The sequence below is a fragment of the Rhinolophus sinicus genome, linkage group LG11 (genome assembly GCF_036562045.2).
Source record: "Rhinolophus sinicus isolate RSC01 linkage group LG11, ASM3656204v1, whole genome shotgun sequence".
NCBI classification, from domain to species: Eukaryota; Metazoa; Chordata; class Mammalia; order Chiroptera; family Rhinolophidae; genus Rhinolophus; species Rhinolophus sinicus.
The window spans coordinates 67,348,682-67,370,040 of NC_133760.1; the positions used below are offsets into that span (position 1 = coordinate 67,348,682).

Below are 21,359 nucleotides of genomic sequence, written 5' to 3' on the forward strand. Positions count from 1 at the left end.
CGGAGTGGTGCGTGTAAGGTTTCATGAGCAGCTAAATTCAGGTATATAGTTGGAAAAGGGCCTATTGGTAGTATTAATGTGTTTGGAGCTGGGTCCAGTTTACAGAATTTTCATGGTGCCTTTCATGTCGGTGCTGAGGTGCACGCAAGGGAGTGATAATAATGGTTCATCACAGAATCTAGGCTGTCAGGAAGGAAAATGAGGACATGAGGAGAGTGGGGGACAGTGAAAACCCAGAAGGGGTAATAAATTGTAGGATCGGTGGGGTGGAAGCATTACTGGACTCAGAGGGAAAGATAGGAGGTGGGATAGCTGGAGAATGGGAATAATGGGGTCGGGTACAGTTATGAATGACAAACTCTAGGGTAAAATCAGGAGTCAGTGGCTGAGCACAGTGAAGGCTGGGACCATTGGGCAGCGGTTCAAGGAACAGTTATCAGGATACGGGAAGGACCATCTATCTGTGGATATTGAAATCACGAAGAATTAGGACCTAACTCATCCTTGGAAAGCATGACCGTGATCTAGGAGCTTACTTTTTAGCCCTCCAATATTTTCAGTCTGAAAAGCACTTTGGTGAAGAAAAAGACTCTCCTAGGAAATCTTAGATCAAAGCAAAACGTCCAAAACGCTTTCAAGTTGGAAGATTGGGCATCCTTTCTGAAATACTCACAGTCTGGTTTTTATTGAATGTGAAATATTGCACGTTAAACAAAGAGGCCAGCCCATGGATCATTTGACAGACACTCCTTAGTGACTCTCTTGATTTATAATTTGTGAACCTCTGATTTTACCTGTGCTTTGATCCTGTATCTCCTCTCTTTGGAACCGATCATTTAATAAGCACTAACAAGGTATGTCAACATTTCAAGGGGGTGTCGTATGCAAAAGAAATTGAGCCAGTGTTTGTAGGGCTGAAACAGCAACAAACTTAGAAAGTTTGAACCTAAAAGAGAAATTCCCCCTATCTCACACACCTTGCCTGACTTTCTCCTGCAGGAATCTTTCTGCAGCCTCAAACCCAAACCTTCATTTGGAACACAAGGGCCAGGCTAGGAAGTCCAAGTTAGGGAATAGGCTAAGGAAGAAGGGCCAAAACTTGAATCAGAAAAGAGGAACTAACAAGAAAAACTGGCAACAAGGGAAATTTATGGAGAGGCCCTTGGGTGGAAAACATTTCTGACCCTTCATACTTATCCACAATAGTCTGAGCAGAGAAGAAAACACATTTCTTGTTTTGGTATATGGCCTTACTTTCAAGTTTTAAATTAGATAAATAGAAGCTGGGTGAAGCATCTCTCAGAGGTGTATTTCTTCTCCTGTCCTCTTCAGCTTTTCCTTCTCTTACCACCTCTCTGTATCACCCTTCTTCTCTGACTTCCTCCCTCTACCTTCCTCTTCATCTCCATTTTGTTCTCTTCCACCTCTCCTCTGGTCCTGCATTCCTTTCCTTCCTTCTCTCTATCTCTTGGTCCTGGCCCTTCTGAGATCACCGCTTTTTGTGCCTTCCTGGTGGGTGGAGGTGAGGTGTGGTGAGGTGTGGTGGTGAGATCACAGAAGTTACATGCTGGAATATTGCTTCTCATCCGGAAGTGACACTCCCAGGTGGTTCTCCAAGGAAAGGCTATCGCTATCAGCGTGAGATGAGTCTAGTGTTTCCTTAGTTGCAGCTTTCTCCTCTCCTCCATCCAGATAGTCCCTCAGAAAGCTGAATGCTGCATGGTGGTGTTGGCGAGGGCTGCTTAGTTTCTCCCCAGTGTGAAAGGACGGCTCACATAGAATTTCCTGTTAGTGTCAGACAGAAAAATATTCAATAAGATATAACCTGCCTAAAAAGCTCTTGTGTGGGCACATAGACATTTAGGTTAATTTTTTAAATTGCCAACAATTACTAACATAGCTTGAAGAGTTAGTGGTTTATTAATAATATTTTACTTTAGAAAATATAAACCACTCTATCTTCTTTAGGGACCTATCTCTGGTCAGACAGGCACATAGGAAGTAGTGAATGAGTGTTTGTTGAATGAATGCATGGGTGTGCCTTGGAGCATGGCGAGATAAGGGCTTAGCCCACCCCACCTCACCCCTCCTGGCCTAGCTCCTTCTCACTCTGTGGCAGATGGTTGGGGGTCCCCAAGAGCTCTGGAAAGGAAAAGGGAGAAGCCATGGAAACTCTGCAGAGGCCGCCCTCATGTCTGCATCCAGCAGGGAGAAAGCAGCTCTAGTGACAACAGCATCATCTCAATCTCTATTCCCTCAAAGCCACTTTGCAGGAACTCCTAGGGGCCCCTGGGGTCTCCCGAGGTGCCACACCTAGGGTTTCACTCAGCCCAGTTGGAGGTAGAAAAGAACAGGGCAGGAGAAAAGAGGGCTGAAGGGGTTGTGGATGACACCCCCCCACTCCCACCCCGTAGCTTCCTGGAAGCACCCTTAGGACCCTAGGATCTGAGCCCAGGCCTGAGGTCAAATTCCAGGCCTGTCCCATGGAGGCCACCAGACTAATCCCATGACCGTACCTATGAACGAGGCCAGCTGTAGTCCTGTGGAAGCTGCCAGAGTGCTGAGGAGTGAGAGGGGTTGCGGCCCAGAGGGGTTCTCTCTTTCCCACTCTCCATAGGTGAAGGAAGCCCTCCAACTGAGGTCGCGGGTACATGGGATGCTGTCTTCCCTGGGAGTGCTTTTTTCTAGGTCAAGAAGGGAATGCATTTGTTTGTGCTTTAGTTCACAGAGCACACTCACAGATTATGGCCAACATTTATGGGTGCTTATAACGGGCCAGGCACTGTTCCAAACAATTATGTGCATTAAAACTCATTGAATCCTCACAACGACCCTGAGAGGTCAGCCCATTTTAAGGATGAGGAATCTGAGGCTCAGTGAGGTTAAGGAACTTACCCATGGTCATATAATGAGGAGGCAGAGACAGGACTGAAAGCCAAGCAGCCTGGCTCCAGAGCCCATGTTTTTACCACTACATCGTGTGAACGAGGCAGAGCCAGCAAAAGGAGGGAACCTACGTGGCTTGGAAAGGTTAACTGAGTGAATTTCCCCAGGACATTCAGCTAGCTGAACTGGCAGTGGCCTTGAACCCAGATGGCCTTGAGCCAGAGCCTCTACTTAGTCCACTTGGCTTCAGCTACTCAAAGTGTGGCTCATAGCCCAGCAGACTTGGCATCACCAGAGAACATGTTAGAAATGTACAGCTTTAAGTCCAGCCAGACCCACTAAATCAGAATCTGCATTTTAACCAGAGCCCCCAGGGGACTGTCCGCACATACATTCAAGTTTGGGAAGCACTGCAATAGGCCAAACGAAGTTGAAAGGTTCTGCCATACAGGTAAGCTTTGGGATGCTGGTTTTTTCACATGTAGCTCTCTCTTTTCATCCCAAAGTTCCAAGAGGTTGGGGTGTGACTGTTCTCCCAAACTGAAAGGGTATTTACATAGCCAAAGAGAAAGGAGGGTTTGTTTTCAGCTTCAAGGAAAGAGAAGTGTCCTGAGGACATTCCAGGATGATTAATTGAAATCATCTTGGAAGTGGTGGTTCCTGTGACACCTGATACCCTGCGACTCTGAAATTCTAGCTGTTCTCTCAAGTCCCAGAAATAAGTTTGAAATATTCTCTACTTCTGTTTTCCTCAACCCTAACGTGTGTGTGTGTGAGAGAGTGAATGTATGTGTAAAAACAGAAACAAATCAGTTATATTATCAGTCACATAACATGAGAAAGCATTCGTAGACTTGGAGAAAATGTGGGCCAGCGTCAGCTTCCCTCACCATTTAAAACGAGGGTGTGAACTGGCAACCTCCAGGTGGAATTTGGCCTCTAGATATGTTTTATTTGCCCACTAACTGTGGCTTATACTAGGCTGTAATTTTTTATGGGTGGGGGATACGTCACATAAAAATGCAGAGTTTTGGCTTCTCTTGAAAAATTAGAGTATCTAGCCTGTGTTCAACACTAGGCCTGTGTTCTAGCAGGGAAATAATCAATTGAAACTTTCACTTTCTCATTGCCACTGTCCCCACTACTCCCTATTGTCTCCCCAAAGTTGAAACCAAGTGTCAGCCCAGCTGTTTTTTTTACTTATAATAGAGTTGAAAGAAAAGGCAACCATTTCTTATATTTATGACATCTAGACTTTTTCCACATGTATACTACCTGCAGACATTTGACTTTGTAATCCCTAGTTTGGATGAAAGTTGGCAGAGCTCCCCCTGGGATCTACACACTCCTTTAAATTTCTAAATATAACATGATATTCCAGCTGCCTCCTGAACAAATTTGGAGGAAAAATATATTACTGGTGTGGTGCACGGATATTTACTGAGCTCTTATTGTGTTCCCAGTCCGGTGCTTGCCACTGTGGATAATTCAGAGGCACGAAAAAAAATTTAGTATTGGTTGAAGAAACAAGATTGAAACCTATGAAACAATTAGGGAATCACAAAAGAGAGCTTACGACCAAGGCAAGATTCCTCTGGCCAAGAAGGTGCGTGCGAAGACATGTACCTGGAAGGATTAGTGGGATTTGGAGTGGGGGAGGGGGCGGCAGGGGTGAATAAGGCACGGGGAGGGATAGCTAAGGTGTGACTAGAGCAGATTTGGGCAGGAGAAGGACACGAGGCAGAGGGCTCCTATTAGAGGAGGAGAAAGTGGTCAGGCAAGATGGGGAAGAGGGGGGAGGTGTATATAGAATCATGCATGCCAAAATGAGTGGATTTAGGGTAAACCAGAATGTGGAAATAAACAGGGAACCGACTGCTGTTTCCACAATGTGTCATGCTCTCTCACACAGACTCTGTCTGTTGGCAGAATGCCCTGCCTCCTCCACTTCAGCCAGACCACTTGTCCTCATTCTCTATGACTGGGCTCAAACCCTAGGCCTCTAGGACAGCTTCCTGGGAGGAGTGAGGTGCCCCCATCTTTGTGTCCCTGTGACAATGCAGGCATGGGCTTTAAATGTGCCTGAAAGAAGAGGTGGTATAATTTGGGGGATTTACCCATCTGAGTCCACCAAATTATAAACCCCTTAAAGGGAGTACTGCGTCTTTCTGCATTGGGACTCCAAAACCTTCAACAGCGTTTGGCACTTACCAAGCGCTCAGTGCGTGTTTCTGAATGAGCAAATGAATGAATGAGCTAGAATATTGCTGCGGAAGTCCAGGCAAGAGGTGATAAGGTGGAGTAGGGTAGGATCTGTGGGGGCAGAAATGAAGTAAAGATATAAGAAACATTTCAAAGAAAAATTTTTAGGATTTGGTGACAATTGACTATGGTTGCCAAAGAGCCTAGAGGAAGTAAAACTAAGATAGGAGAAGACATCTTGACAGCTACTGGGAAAGTAGGGAGGGGGAGCTGAAGGGAATCATGTTCCTGTATCTGCAGAGCAGAAAGTTCTCTGAGACAGGAGATACCAGTGCCCTGTGCCCTGTGTTACCTGAGGTGTCCTTTTTGGCCTTGGTCTTTTTGCTGCTCCTGAAACTCCAGCCATTTCAGGATCAAGGAAATGAAGGTCAAAAGGAAAAAAATAGAACATGAAATTCTCATTTTAAATCTTGTTTCTATTTATGTTTTTCCTGATGCAAAAGCTTTGGAGGCAGATATAAACCTGAAAAGGGCCAGCTGTGATTATATTGGACGGATGTGGCCCATATTAAAGTACCAGAAGGAAAAATAGGGAAGGGGGAGACGGGATGGGCTGCAGGGGGGGTGGGGAGCAGAACCCATGCTGCTGATTTTTATGAGGAGTGGGTGTGACTCCATTTGTTTGGTCCTGTGTCTCAGCCATTTATTTTATTTGTCATAAGTTGCGTATTGCTGCCAACGTGCAAAAACTGATATAATTGCAACCAGACTAGCGCCTGCCTGCGTCAGGAGAAAAGTAATCATACTCAGGGCTTCGTTCTGGGGAACTAAAGAGAAGAAACTAAATATCTCTACAAAGCAATTATTGAGATAACAGCAGAGCAAAATTAATTTTTCTCTGCTTCTCATATCCCTCTGCTCTGTTTTGTACACGACAGCCCAGGAGACGTTGTCATAGCTTCCTGGCTGGTCTATCCACACCTACTCTCTCGCTCTTCAAATCAATGGTCACTGCAACAGCCAGCATGACCTTTTGAACATGTAAATTGGATCACATCACATCCCAGTTTAAAATGGTGCTAAGCCTCCCATTACACTTAAAATCTAAATTCATTTGCACGGCTTCCCAGACCCTTCTTGGCTCTGTCTCTGTCCACTTCTACTTAGACCCTTTTACCACCACCCTGCTTCCTCACTGGCCTTCCTTCCTTGTCTCTAAACTTAACAAGCTTCTTCCTCAGGGTGGAGCCTCAGTCTTACCTTCATTTGTTCCCTTAACCTGCACAGCTTTCTCCACCCTTTCTCTGGCTAGTGCCTAGTTCTCCTTCAGGTCTCAGTCTCCTCTGACTTTCTGGAAATATTAAAAGCTGTCTGTGCCAGGGACTGCTAATAGGCCCCCAGTATCTCTTCTTCCCTTCTCCCTTGGGGGCAGAATATCTGATTCTGTGTTGGGCACATGGTTATGCAGAATGGAAAATGCATTTCCCAGCTTCCCTTGCAGCTAGATGTAGTCATGTGACTGAATTACGGCCAATGAATGAATATAAACAAAAGCTGTTCTTCAAATAGTAACTTAAAAATCTTACATTTTTTAACATTTTGAGACAAACAGTTGTTTCAACTTGCCCTATTAGAGTCCAGCGCTTTCCAGTTCAGCAGTATAACATCTTACCCAGAAACTTCTTAATTACAGATCTCTATATGATATGCAGAATGACAACCCCAATATAAATTCTGTAACAGTGGGCAACTAAGTATTTTTCTTGTGTCAATGCTTTTCTACTTCCAGCCCAACGTAGACTTAATAGTAAAAATTGATATTTATTAAGAGTTTACTTACATCTGCCTCTAAATCTGCTGAGGAGCGTGTCAAGCACTTAATGCATTTGAGCTCATTTAATCCTGACAATATCTGGATGAGGTTGGAACTATCATAATTTCCATTGTACAGATCTGAAAACTGAGGCCCAGAAGAGTTAAGCAATGTGCCCATGGGCTCACAGTCGGAGGAGTGACATGGACCTCGTTCTTTGTGAACCTTTACCCTCTACAACAAAGTACCTCCTCTGACTACTGGTTTTCAGTTAACTCAGAAAGAAACCTTTCTTTTCCTTGTTCTGTCTCTGGACTGTTTTCCCTGTTGTGACAAAAATCTCTGATACCTAGTTTTTATCTTCTGGTGATATTTACTAATTTATTTCTGTTCCCTCTTTTCTTTTAAGCCACAAATAAAGTTTACTAGGACTCCGTGTCCCACTTAATCTCTGCTCTCTGGTTGTGGTGCCCAGTGGTCTAAGTCTCTCAACTCCTGTCTCTCTCATACCAACCAGTTTTACGACTCAAACCCTGAGTCATCTGTATGTTCAGGGACATTTCCTCAGGCACAAGGAGAGTAGAGAGTCCTGTACAATGGAGCTTTCCAGAACAGACAATCCACTGAGAAAATGGCCACAGAAGCTGCATAAAGTCCAGGCAGAGACCAGGTGAGTAGGTGAAGGAACCCAAGAAGTAGACAATGTTTTAAATAACGTTTTGGTTATTTCTATGTAGGATTAGGAACTGGATTAGAAATTAGGTTTTACTTTCCCACCAGTGTTACTAACTTATTATCAGAGAGTTACTTTTCCTCCCGTGGAGTCAAGCCCACTATGCCCACTATGCTTGCTATGTGGAGAAGGAGACTAAAGCAAAGAGAATCGGGAAAAGGTTGCCCTGAGTCCAGGGGAAACACTGGGTACTGAGTACCAGGATTCCAAGCTCCTCCCCTCCCTATGCTCATTAACTTGGTTTTGGGATCTCAAGACCCAGACTACCTGCATAGCAGGAAGGGATGTAAGGAGGGCCTGGATTTCAGTCATGTACCTGAAGAGCTCGTGCTGGTGCAAGTCGGCAAAAATCTGCGACAGGGCCTCACTCTCCCCCACGGCCATCAGCCGCATGAGGCTCTCGCTGGGCTGAGAGGCTTGGAGTTTCTCCTCTACTAACTAGATGGAGAAAAACAGCAAAGTCAGTGGTTCAGGCCATAGGATATCTGCATTTTCATAATATCATGGTCCAGACACTGAAGTGTTAGAATTCAAACTTCCATTGGGCAGCCATGCAGCTGCTCAGAGAGGCAATTCTGAGGTCATATCTGTTTGTTTATACCCCCTGTATATTATAAATATCCTTTGGTGCCCTAAGGATAATATTGTCTTTGAATACTTTAGACGTAATTTAGTAGATAACTTATTCTCATTAACATATCTTAATATGTTATTCAATAGCCTATTCATATAAACTTTAATAAAGCTTATGCTACTTGGTTTTATATTGAAATGTAGGGGCATCAAATATTTATTATAGGAATTTAATGAATGCTTAAAAAATTAATTTAAGAAAACTCTTATATTGAGCTGCTTTTTACGCCTGAGTAAAATTGCTTTCTTGCTGTTACGTGTGATATCCCAAAGGTATTCCAGCTGTGCAAGCTGCTCATATTCATTCATTTATACAATCACTTGTTCAATATTTATTGAATGTCAACTATGTGCCAGGTTCTGGGGATACAGCAACGAAGAAGACAAATTAAAAACCCCTGCCTTCATGGAGTTTATATTGTAGCTCAAGTAAGTCTTATGTCACACTGGAAGGCCTGGGGCAAAATCGCCCAGGTAGCTTCACTGGTGAATTCCATTAAATAGTTAAATAAGCAGTAATACCCATTCTTCACAAACTCAGAAAACAGAGGAGGAGGGAACACTTCCCAAATCATTCATTGAGGCTAGGATTACTCTAATACCGAAGCTAGGATATCACAAGAAAAACTACAGATCAATATTTCTAATGAAATAGATGTAAATTCTTAATAAAATGCTGGAAAACCAAATCCTGTAATATTTAAAAGGGATAATATACATACATACCATAATCAAGTGGAATTTATGGCAAGAACATAAGGCTGGTTTAACATCTAAAAATCAATTAATGGAATATATTATCTCACTGAAATAAAGGACAAACCACATGGTCATCTCAATAAATTCAGAAAAAATTTTGGCAAAATCCAATACCCATTCATAATAAAAACTCTTAAACAAAGAATAGAAGGGTGCTCTCTCCACCTGATGAAAATTCGACAGTTAGCATAATACTTAATGAAAGACAATGCTTTTCTCCTAAGATTGGGAACATGGCAAGGATGCCTGCTTTTGCAACTTCTCTTAAACATGTACTCAAGGTTCTAGCTAAGACAATAAGCAATAAACAAACAAAATGATCCAGATTAAAAATGAAGTAAAACTCTCTTTATTTGCAGATGACTATGAATGTATGTAATTCAAAGGAATCCACAAAAACTACTATATCTAATGAATAAGATTAATATACAAAAACCAGTTGTGTTTCTATATACTATCAATGAATGATGCAAACATAAAATTAAGAAAACATAATTCCATTAACACTAATAGCAACAACAATAAAATACTTAGGAATAAATTTAACAAAAGAATGTACAAAGAAACCTGCAAAAACATTGCTAACAGAAATGACAGAAGATCAAAATGAATGGAAAGACATTCTATCTATATCCATGTATTGAAAGACTCAATATTATCAAGATGGCAATTCTCCCTAAATTGATGTGTAAATTCAACATGTCCTTATCAAAATCCCAGCAGGCTATTTTATAGAAATTGACAAGGTGATCCTAAAATTCATATGGAAATTCAAAGGATCCAGAATAGCCAAGACAATTGTGAAAAGGACAAAATTGGAAGACGTACATCACACAATTTCAAAATTTACTATTAAGCTACATTAATCAAGACATTGTGGTATTGGTACAAGAAATGGCAAACAGATCAACAGAACAGAATTGAGAATCCAGAAATAAATCCTTACATCTGTGGTCAATTGATTTTTGACAAAGGTGTCCAAAACAATTCAATGAGGAAAGGATAGTTTTTTCAACAAGTGGTGCTGGGACAATTGTATATCCTCTAGAAAGGAAGAAAGGAAGGAAGGAAGGAAGGAAGGAAGGAAGGAAGGAAGGAAGGAAGGAAGGAAGGAAAATATAGACCCTTACCTCACACTACACACAAATACTAACTCAAAATGTATTGTAGACCTAAACGGAAAAGCTAAATCTATAAAACTTCTAGGAGAAAACATAGAATGAAATATTTGCAATTTTGGGTTGAACAGAGTTCTTAGATATAACAGCAAAAGCCTGATCCCTAAAAGAAAAAAATTAATAAGTTGCACTTCATCAGAAGACACTTGATCCTCAAAAAACACCATTAAGAAAATGAAAAGACAATTCACAGACTTGGAGAAAATATTTGCAAATCATATATCTGATACAGGACTTGTATCCAGAAAATACAAAGAACTATTACAACTCAATAAAAAGACAAAACCCAACTTAAAAACAGGAAAAAGATTTGAACAGACATTTAACCAAAGAAGATATATAAATGACTAATAAGCCCATGAAAAGTTGCTCAACATCATTAGCCATTCAGGAAGTCCAAATTAAAACCACCAGAATGTCTTTAATCAAAAACATAATACCCGTGTTGGTGAGGATGTGGAGAAACTGAAACACTCATGCATTGCTGGAGGGAATATAAAATGGTGCAGCCTCTTTGGGAAACAAAAGCTTTAAAAGTTCAACATAAATTTACATGACCTAGCAAATTCATTCCTGGGAATCTACCCAAGACAAATGAAAACATATGTTTACACAAATATTCATGGCAGCATTATTCATAAAAGCCAAAGAAACTGGAAACAGTCCAAATATCCATCAACTGCTGAATGGATAAACAAAATGTGGCATATTTATGCAATGGAATACTAGTCAACAATTAAAAGGAATGAATTATTGATAGTCTATGACTGCCACAGAGTAGGCCCCATGCTATGATACGGGTGAAACTAAAAATCACTACACTGAATGGAAAAAAGCCAGACACAAAAGACTATATACAGTAGGATTTCATTTACATGAAATGTGTAATAAATATGAACCTAATGAAACTGAAAACAGATCAAAGTCTGCCTAGGGCAGGAAATAGGAACAGGGAATGACTGTAAATGGGCACAACGGAATTTTTTAGGGTGATGGAAATGTTCTAAACCTGGATTGTGGTGATCAATGCACGACTCCATACATTTACTGGAAGTGTTGAACTGTACACAGTGGGTGAATTTTATGGTTGTAAATTGTGCCTCAATAAAGCTGATTAGCAGAGGCCCAAGGTAAGGATTGCCTTCACAGGGTGCTCACATACCAGTTCACCTATGCCCTACAGCTCAGCTCTGACTGTGGCTGGAGGCAGCAATGGTGCCAACTTACCTTAGAGTCTCCGGCGGGGCTGCAGGTGTTCTTGGGTACCAGACAGTGGGTGACAAGAATCCGAGGGTCTTTGGTGGTGATGGACAGGCCCTTCTGCAGAATTTGAACCAGTCGGATCCAGAAGTGGAAGACAGTCTCGGGATGGTCAGGGTGGAGCCTTAGGTAATAGATCTTCTCAGTCACTGTCCTCAACTGCAGGATGCGTTGAAGGCGGTCACAGACCTGGAGCTCCACGAACTTCAGTGGGAGAATCCTGAAGCCACAAGAGAAGACAAACACTGATGCTTGCTTCTGATCCCACCCTACCTTTCTTTCCTTTTTTTTAAGATTTTATTGTTGCTAGTTGCAGGGGGCACAGCCCACCATCCCTTGTGGGAGTCGAACCGGCAACCTTGCGGTTGAGAGAACGTGCTCCAACCAACTGAGCCATACGGGAGCTTAGCAGCAGCTCAGCTCAAGGTGCTGTGTTCAATTTTAGTTGCAGGGGGCACTGCCCACCCATCCCTTGCGGGACTTGAGGAATTGAACTGGCAACCTTGTGGTTGAGAGCCCACTGGCCCATGTGGGAATCGAACCGACAGCCTTCGGAGTTAGGAGCATGGAGCTCTAACCGCCTGAGCCACCGGGCCGGCCCCCTACCCTATCTTTCTTAAAACAAGGAATGTCTCCTTCAGGACAGAGGCTTTTGTGGGTAGGAGAGAGAGTGCTTAGCAGAGTGCTTCTCAAACTTTGGGGAGATCAGAATCTCCTGGAGAGCTTGTTTAAAATGCAGACACCTGAAGATAGCCCCCAAAACTCGGATTCAGTAAGTCTGGGATGTGCTCCTGGAATCTGCATTTTAACCTCTACCCATCCTGCCATGATTTTCGTGCTGGTGTCCCAGGATCCTACTGGAGAGAGAGGCAGCCTAGGAGTATGGTAGCTGGGGTCGTTGGGTTTTTCAATTTCCTTCTTGATGGCACACAGACAGCTGTCCTCCTCTGCCACAGAGCTGGCCCCACTGTCCAGCTCATCCATTCATTGCCCCTATTGCTTCAATTACTCTTCCCAAAGGAGCTGAAGTACTGGAGCTGGCTTCGGGTCGAATAGTCGTCAGCTGGGGCTGGGCTGTACTTGCTATAGGTACAGCAGACCATCATACGGAGGTTTATCACGGAGGCAACTGGAGAAATGAAGGGTTTCCCTGGACTTCTGGGAATATCTAGAGATTCTTGAATATCGTACAGATCACTTTAAGAGACTTAAACATCAAAAGGGGCTGTCTCATCCCAGATAAATACGATGTCACTATATGTTACAGTTCTAAGTGACACTTAGTTCCACTCATTGTACTGGTAGGGAAACCGAGATGAAATAAGTAACATGACTCAAACATTATTTGAGTCTAGCTAGTTGCACGCCAAGACTAGCACCGGCAGCTCCCAACCAGCGCTTCCTGTGTCAGATCTCACTGCTTCCTTGCCCCTCAGTCAAAAGCAGAGAGATCACCTAAGAATTCAGTGGGGTGAGTGAGCATGCAGACAGCCCCCCACTCCGGTTCACACCATGCCTCCCTGTACCCCACCTCACCTAGAATGCTTCCAGGGTGCTCACTGTCTTGAGTTGCTGTTGTCTAAAAAAAAATGAATGCCACTGTTGATGACGTCTCTGCTTTCTTTCACCTTGAGTTTAGTCACAATGCAGCCTTCGCTTGGGGTCCACCCCTTCCCCCAGCTTGTCCGATGGGTTTTGCTTACCTCTTCAGGATGATGTTTGGGGCTTCAGATGGTCTGTTCCATGTCTGGCTCTGCCCCTGGTGCCATTTGACGTGGGCCACCAGGAGGATGTTGGGAAGGGGCAGGCAGGGCACGGAGGAGGTTACCCCGAGGGCCATGGTGTTGGAGGCTTTGTAGATGTCCACCCAGTTCCTGCCCTTTTTGACCTGCAAAGCAGCCCCGCAGGCACAGCTTGAGCATTTGGCAGAAGCAGCAGAATGTGTCAGCGGAGTTTCTCAATAAACAGCCCTTAATATTCCCATTGTGGGCAGCATAATTCTTTGTTTGGGGAGGGGCTGTCCTGTGCACGTAGGGTGTTTAGCAGAATCCTTGGTCTCCACCCACGGGGTGCCATTAGCAATCCCACCCCCACCCCCCAAAGTTGTGACAGCCAAAAATGTCTCCAGACACTGCCAGATTTCCCCTGGTTTTGGAGGGCAAAATTACAGCTAGTTGAGAACCACTGTTTTAACCTATATTGGTTAAATAACTGTAATAGTATTTATACCACCTACTATTAGCAATTGCCCACAAGAACTGTAACCCAGGAGTTCCCTGACATGTGTCACGTATCTGTGAATTTTTCCCAGACTCTTTCCTGGCTTTTCTCTGAAACACTTATTCTTTGGCCCTTCTTTGAAAGGCCCTATCTCCTGTACCTTCCCTGAACTGTAAATCCCCTTGCAACTCCCAAGTTTTGTTTATTCTGGGCTCCATCTGGCCTGAGGAGAGCCCAGGTGGGGAAACAAAACTGCACCAAGTGCCTGATGTACGAAGGCCTTTGCCTCCTGTGTTTGCACGTTACCCTCAGGTCAGTCTGACCCCTTTTACAATAGAGGAAACTTGGATTCAGGGACTCAGTCACTTGCAGTGATGCCTCCTGATGAGAAAGCATTGGACTGGACTCTGAGCCCAGGTCTCTCTGGGTGCCCACTTCCTGTTCTCTGACCAATCAGCATTCTTATTCCGAACCCTCAAAGGGCATCTTGTGTCACTGCCTCTTTGTTAATCTGCTTTGTGCTGACAGCCTGGAGAAGGAAGTGAATTGAGGGATTCGGGTACCAAATCCTCCACTCAGAGCAGAGCAAAGTCAGGGTTCAATGGGGGTGGCCTTGCATTCCAGGCCCACTGACTTCCCCTTGCTCAGGGGAGTCCAATCAGGGACAGACTCTCCTGGTCCCACTTTGGGAACTGGTTTATAAGAATCAAGGAGTGCCACTCTAGCGACCCCAGAGTACCTGGACAAAGTTGCTTTCAAACACCGCTGAGTCGGGAAACAGGTTGAATTCCGGAGAGTGAACCATCTGGCAGAGCAGTCCCTCCTCCACACCCAGGTCCACTCCAGGGTTTGGTTCCCCATCCACAGGCATGAGGCCCCTGAATTCTTTCCAGGCATTCAGGGCAGGGAAGGTTGGATAGGATCTTGTGACTTTTACTGTCTTCTTCGAGTTCCACCAAGTCTTTCCATGTGGAACTGATGACATTTCCGCACATACTCAGGGGCCTGCTGCACATTTGGCCTGGGATCTCTCTCTGGCCCTTTGGCCTTGGGCAGCTGGCCAAGGCCTGGGACCACCAATCAGCTCACAATGATGAATGGATGACATCACGAAAAACCAGGGCAGCCTGCAGGAAAGGGAAATGCAGAGGAGCCTCCCTTTTCCTCCAGCGTGCTTTGCTGGCTCGTTTGTGCCCTGGCATTCTCCAGCCCTTCTCGGGACCGAGGACAGGGACCCCCTAGAACTTGCTGATAAGGTAGTGAGCCAGATAGAAAGCAAGGAAGGAAGGCGGTTGGGAAGCTCCTACCACGGCTAAGAGGAATATACTGTCCCTGCTTTTCAACTGTCCCTTATTTTTAATGCAATCCCCCTGCCAAAGAGTTTTAAGGGCTGTTTATTTAAAACCCAGCCTTCTCTCTCTTTTGCACATGTGTTCCCCCCTCCCCCACACCCGCTATGTATTTACAGTAGCTTTTTCTGGTTGGAAGGAGTTGCAGGACTACTCTGTGCTCTGCTGCAGCTGGCTGGCTACTTCTGCAGGCTTATGTCCCTTAGGAAGTCAAACTGTAGGAGCAGAAGAAGTAATTATTTTCTTACCCAGAGGCTGGCTTCGTGAGGGTGCCAGCTGGGAGAAACAGAACTTTGATGAGAACCACTGCTGGATCGAGAAGCCATTAACGGTCTTGGGGAGTGACCATGTCCCTCATTCCTGAGCCAGACGAAGAAATAGCCCAGATGCTGGGGTGGCTGGATCAGGGGCAAAGAACCAAGCACACTGATGACCATGCAAGTCCATTTCAGGGAGAAGTCATATTCCAATTTGGACAAAACTCCCGTATTTATTAAATAATGTATTAACCATCAAGGTCAAATGTGATCAATTTAGAAAAGCAATTTGACAACCAATATATGCAATGTACAAGCTTGGAGATTTATTTTGATTTATTATCATGTCATGGAGAAGGCCGAACGGTCATGAGGTCATGAGGTCATCTGATTCCATCAGCCCCCACTTAGTCATTTCTTCGTATTGTGTTCCTGTTCCAACCCCCGTAAGAGCTCCCTGGTTGGTAAAGAACTTCTGCCCTCACGTTCCTCTTTTTTTTTTTTTTTAAAACCACATGGAGAAAATATCCTCCATGGTAACATTCTCTAAGGATGGGGTCAGAGAGCACCTCCTGTGGTTTACATTTCCCTGGAAGCAACACATAGTACAAAAGTGATGGCAGGTAATACACTGATATGATGCTTTACACAGTTAAAGCTTACCCGCAACAGTAAACCTTATTGGCTCTTTGATGTATTGGTTTAGATACATTTGGCCATTGAGACATTCAAAAGTCCCCTTCAACTGGGAAAATGACTTTTTCTCTTTTCCATATCAGCCTGTTGAGCCCACTTCTGTGTTGTGTGGAGGAAAGTTTTAGCACCCAGTCTAGAAAGCTAATTGTGAGGAAGCAAAATGCTAAACAGTGATACAAATGGGGCTTTAAGATGTCTACCCCTCTTCTTTTAGGAGGCTAAACAGTATCCTCAAATCCAGAGGGCAGTATCCAGGAGAAGGTCACTATTCCAGTATAGTGGTTCTCAACCCTGTCAGACCCAAGTTTCCTTTTCATGATGAATATTTTGTAACCCTTTTACCATTCTGAAATAAAATTCGGTGATTATAACTCACCTATATATATAATAAAAGTCGGTATGCTGCCCCATGTGAATTATAATGGGGGAAAACTATAATTAAAAAATATATTCCAATATGTAAGTGCTTTCTGCCCCCACCAAACCTCAAAAACTAGCACACTGAATCTTTTTAAAAACCACTTGACAGATGCTTACTTGTTTATCCCAATATGCATTCTCTCCATTCTTTTGTTAATAGAATTTCTGAATGGGCACAAGTTTCTAGAATAAAGGTTACGTTTCCTGGCCTCTCTTACAGCTAGGTAAGGGCATATGACTATGTTCTGGCAAAAGAGATATAAGCTCAAGTGTTAGGTGCAATTTCTGTGAGGAATCATTGTAGCAAGGGGACATGCTCCTTTTCACTCCTTATTTTTTCCTTTCGGCTGCAGTAGACTTGATGGCTGGAGCTTAAGCAGCCTTATTGGGTCATGAAACAGCATGCTAAGGATTGTAGCATAGCCAGATAAAAAGGTTCCCATTTCTTTCTTAATGATCATAAAACTATCATACTGGTCCTGGACTGTGTACCCCCAGACTTCTCTTAAGTGTGAGAGAAATAAATTTGGATTTCCTGTGATATTAAGCCAGACTTAAAACTAACTGATACAACTACATAAAACTCCTAACCACTCTTTTGGACCAATGGTATAGGAAATGGTGGTTCTATTTATTAATAAGTATAAGCAGTGATGAAATTAGGGTTAATTTATGAGATATTAGGACCTTAAGATATTAGGACCAAGATTGACAAACTTATAGCTTCTGGAAAGTTGTATAACTACATATACGAATAATATCAGAAACTCATTGCTTTCGTCTTCCTGTGAATTCAGCGATGTTGATGCTGCACCACTTGTTGCCTTTTGCATGTTTGGTGATGAGCACTTTGGTGACAGTCTCCCCAACTATGTTGACTGTCCTTTGGTTTGAGGCTAAAGTCACTTTGGCAGTGTCAGGTATCATTTCAAAGGTAGCTCAGGAATGACCAGTTGGAACTGGACCCAGGTTTTGTGTTTAAAGCTTATACAGTTTTGGAGACTCTTAAAAATACAAAGATTGGAGGGACGGGAGAATCAGGAGTTACATTGTTTAATGGAGACAGAGTGTTTCAGTTTGGAAAGATGACAACGTCTTGGAGGAGGGTGGTGGTAATGGTTGCACAACAATGTAAATGTACATCGTGCCACTGAAATGTAAACCTAAAAAATGGTTAAAATAGTACATTTTACATTATGCATATTTTACCACAATAAAAAAAAATGCTAGAACATAAAAAATAAAATTAAAAAATACCACAAAAGTATGATACAAAATCGCTAGCTATCCTCCTAAGGTCTTGGAAGGGCCAGTAAACAAGGGACCTGAAGCATAAGCTTTATTACCTTCCTTGTAAATCTGTCCCATTTACATCTATGTAACTATTTTTTTTTTAAACTTCATTACATAAGCAGTACATGTGCTTTGTAGAACATTAGAAAATACAGACAAGTTCGAAAAACAGACAGCATATTCCTAAACCCCAGAAAACATCACTGTAACAACCTGTGTATGTACCAAAATGAGAGCATACTCTAAAAATTATTATATAACCTTTTAATAACCTATTTTATTTGGTCAACACGTGCTACCTTTGTGTTCTGGTATACTTTCATCTCATCTTATCCCATTAAATTTTCAAGCCATACAAAATTTCTCCAATTATTTTTATAGCTAGTTTATCCAAATCAGTATCCATTCCAAGACCACTCACTCATCTATGTTAATTTTAATCTAGCACAGTCCCTTTTTTTAGGATACTTACTAGTGGAAATAATTAAGTCAGTTGTCCTACAGAATGCCCCACATTCTGGATTTGTCTGGTTACTTCCTTGTGGTATTTAGCTTGCTTCTCTAGGAACTATATTTCCTGTGAAATAGAAGTCATATCTAAAGGGCTGATGGACTCAGGTAAGCATTTTTAGAATTAAAATAGTCACTATCTCTAAGTGACTATGGCCTCTATGTAAGATACTGCTCTCCTCTTCCAAAGAATGTCAACAGGAAAATGCATATAAAGAATACATCAGAAAAAAAATGATTCCAGGAAATAGAATAAAGTCTTTGAAAGAATCTTCTCTGTACTCTCAAGGAAATTAAATACAATATGGGACCCTGTGAAACAAACAAAAAATCAGAGATACCAAAATTAGAGAAAAGAGAACTTGAAAAGGTAAGGAAAGAAAAAGAAGAAACATCCATTAAATATCTGAAAGTCGCATTAGAAGCCACAAGAAGCAGAGTTGACATGACAGAAACCTGGGTCAGTGACCTGGATAACAGGCTTGAGACTGTCACACAACATAATAAAGAAGGACAAAGAGATGAAGTGACTAGAAAGAAAATGATAAACACATAGACATCGATGTTGATCCAACATATAGCTAGAGTCCATGGTGAAGAGGTAACATGTGGAATTGAAAAAGTAGTCAAAAACATGAAAGAAAAAGCCATTTCTGAAACAAAAAGACTCAATTTGGCAAATGAACAGGATTTACTATATTCCAGGTAAACTGAGCAAAGAAATCATTGAGATCAGACAGGTCTTGTAAAGTTCTTAAATATTATGAATAACAAAAGCAATCTACTACAAAAACATCCAGATAGAGGAAGCAGACAATCTACCACAGGGAATAAAATGAGACCGGCCTCAGACTTCTTTTTAGCAGTTCTAGATGGCATAAGGCAATAGCAAACAATGTAGAAAGAATGTTGAGGAGGAAAGATTGTGACCCAATAATTCCACAAATGTCTAGAAATTCATTGAAGTGTGAAGGTAGCAAAAATCCTATTAACGCTAAGTACACTAGAATAGATAAATCCATAAGCTAATTCTTTGAAAAAGAAAAATTAGACAAACCACTAGCTAACAGTTTAATTTTTTAAAAGGAAGACATAATACACAAATTTGAAATAAGAAAACATAAATATGTTCAAATAACAAGGATTTACTTTTGGGTAAAAGTAGTGGCATGAAGCTATATTACTTATAGTCTAGGTTGTCAAAAGACCCCAAAATACCGTAACAAAATGGAAGTCTCTCTTACTTAGCCGTCCGAAGGTAAGCAGTCTAGAGCTGCTGGAGTCTCTGCCATACTCAACCTGTGGCTTCCATCTCTGGGTTCCAAGTCTGCTCCAGCTCCTGCCATCATGTTTGCACCCTAGCCAGTGAGAAGGAGGAAAGGGAAGGAGACTACACACTCATCCCTTTTAAGGGCATGGCCTGAAAATGGCATAATCACTTTTGCTCACATCCTATTGGTTGGAATTCAGTCACATGGCCACACCCAGCTACAAGGGAAGCTGGGACATGTAGCTTTTAGCGGGGTGGCCATGAGCCCAGCTTGCACTGGGGAATTCTATTATTTATTATTTAAGGATGAAGGATATCGGTGGATAATCAGGGGCCTCTGCAAAGAAGCCAAGTCACAGAATTACTCCCTCTGACATCCACAGTGAATACAGAATATTTTTTTTCTTAAACAGGAAAGATTTAACTAGTGACAAACTAATAAGAAAAGAGGTTAAGTGGTGGCCAAAGAATACAGAGAACAGAAAATCTGGGTATGGCCTGATAATAGAGAAAGCAAGCTAGTTAATATAATTGTGTGTCTTCTCACAAATTAACATACCACCACCACCACCACCACCACCACCACCACCACCACCACCACCACCATCACCTCCACCACCTACTGAGAGAGGCAGCCTGAGGAAGTGAGTAATCAGCTCAGGGAAAAGAGCAATAAGAAAAATCTTCAAGAGTAGAAGCCCCTATTTATTTCAGCATTGTCTCAGCAGAGGCAGAAAAGCTCAGCTGGGATCACCATTTTTGAGATCTTCAGGCCGAACTGACAAAGATTACTCCATGAGAACAGGTTACACCCTCAACTAGAGAAGACATTTAAAAACTGTCAGGAGGTGGCACAGTCCAGGTTCTCACCGGACGGACAGACCACAAGAGAGTAGAGATGACAAGTGAGTTGGAGTGAGGGAAGGACAGACAGGATGTCACAGTGGGATTGGGGAGCGTGGAAAAGAGCCTGAGGAGCAGGCGATGACACCACCAGTATTGCACTGGGGTGCAGGGATGCTATCAGGGCTTGCTTCCCTGAGAGCTAGGGAGAAACTGGGGGACCAGCAGAGCAAAGGAGCCTCCAGGAGCAGCCCCAGGGTGAGGTGGGAGAAAGTGGAGATAGCCAAAGGAGGCTAAAAAGTATCATCAAAGTCCATAGGGCAGTCTCTGGGAGAAGGTCAACACCCCAATACCGTGGTTCTCAACTCTGTCAGACCCAAGTCCCCTTTTCATGACAAATACTTTGTAACATCTCTTTTACCATTCTGAAACAAAATTCAGTGATTATAATGCATATATAATTGATATGTTGCCCCAACTGAAATATAAAGGAGAAAAACTATAATTAAAATGTATATATTCCAATAGGTACTTGCTTGTGCATGACTGTATTAGAAATCATAATGAAATCTAATCGGAACTTTGTGCCCAGAACGCAGTAGTTACAAAACAAAGTCCCGTAAAGGTGTATTGAATTGGCTACTGAAAAACAGTAAAACTCCACTATAGATTTATAAGTGGGGTCCCAAATAGTCAATCGGGTTGGGATTGCCTTATTGTAAAGTTAAATCCCTGGGGTTGGCTTGCTCAGCCATGGGGCTGGGAGGTGCCGCTCCAATTCATTGGCGTCTCAGCTGTGATGTGGCGCCACCTTGTGGCAGTTGTCCGCTCTACTTACATAGGCGTGTGAAAGAATCCGGGTCTCCAGGCTGCCCTGGCCCCTTGGCTTAGAAACTAGGCTGGACTGAGCAAGCTACCAAAGGTCTCAATGATGACGGCTGACAGGAATGGGCATGAGGGAGACTGACTCCTTCCTGTGAGAAGAGACCCAGAAGCCATTGCTTTACTGCACTTTGAGAATCACCATCTGCCCAAAG

At 42.9% G+C, this 21,359-nt stretch overlaps 1 protein-coding gene across 2 annotated transcripts; it reads right to left on the minus strand.

The window, feature by feature from the left end:
• Positions 1–688: 688 nt before the first annotated feature.
• Positions 689–19,736, minus strand: GARIN1B (golgi associated RAB2 interactor 1B). 2 transcript variants are annotated; one of them, XM_019750101.2, is made up of 9 exons: positions 19,454–19,736; positions 15,282–15,431; positions 14,424–14,811; positions 13,168–13,352; positions 11,432–11,684; positions 7,951–8,072; positions 5,441–5,478; positions 2,517–2,684; positions 689–1,785 (listed from the first exon to the last, which is right to left on the minus strand). In XM_019750101.2, the coding sequence occupies exons 3-9, from the start codon at positions 14,667–14,669 to the stop codon at positions 1,772–1,774; spliced, it is 1,026 nt and encodes a 341-aa protein (XP_019605660.2). In that variant the 5' UTR covers positions 14,670–14,811; positions 15,282–15,431; positions 19,454–19,736; the 3' UTR covers positions 689–1,771. The 2 variants fall into 2 exon arrangements, with proteins under 2 accessions (XP_019605660.2, XP_019605670.2); XM_019750111.2 differs by lacking the exon at positions 5,441–5,478.
• Between the last annotated feature and the right edge of the window lie 1,623 nt (positions 19,737–21,359).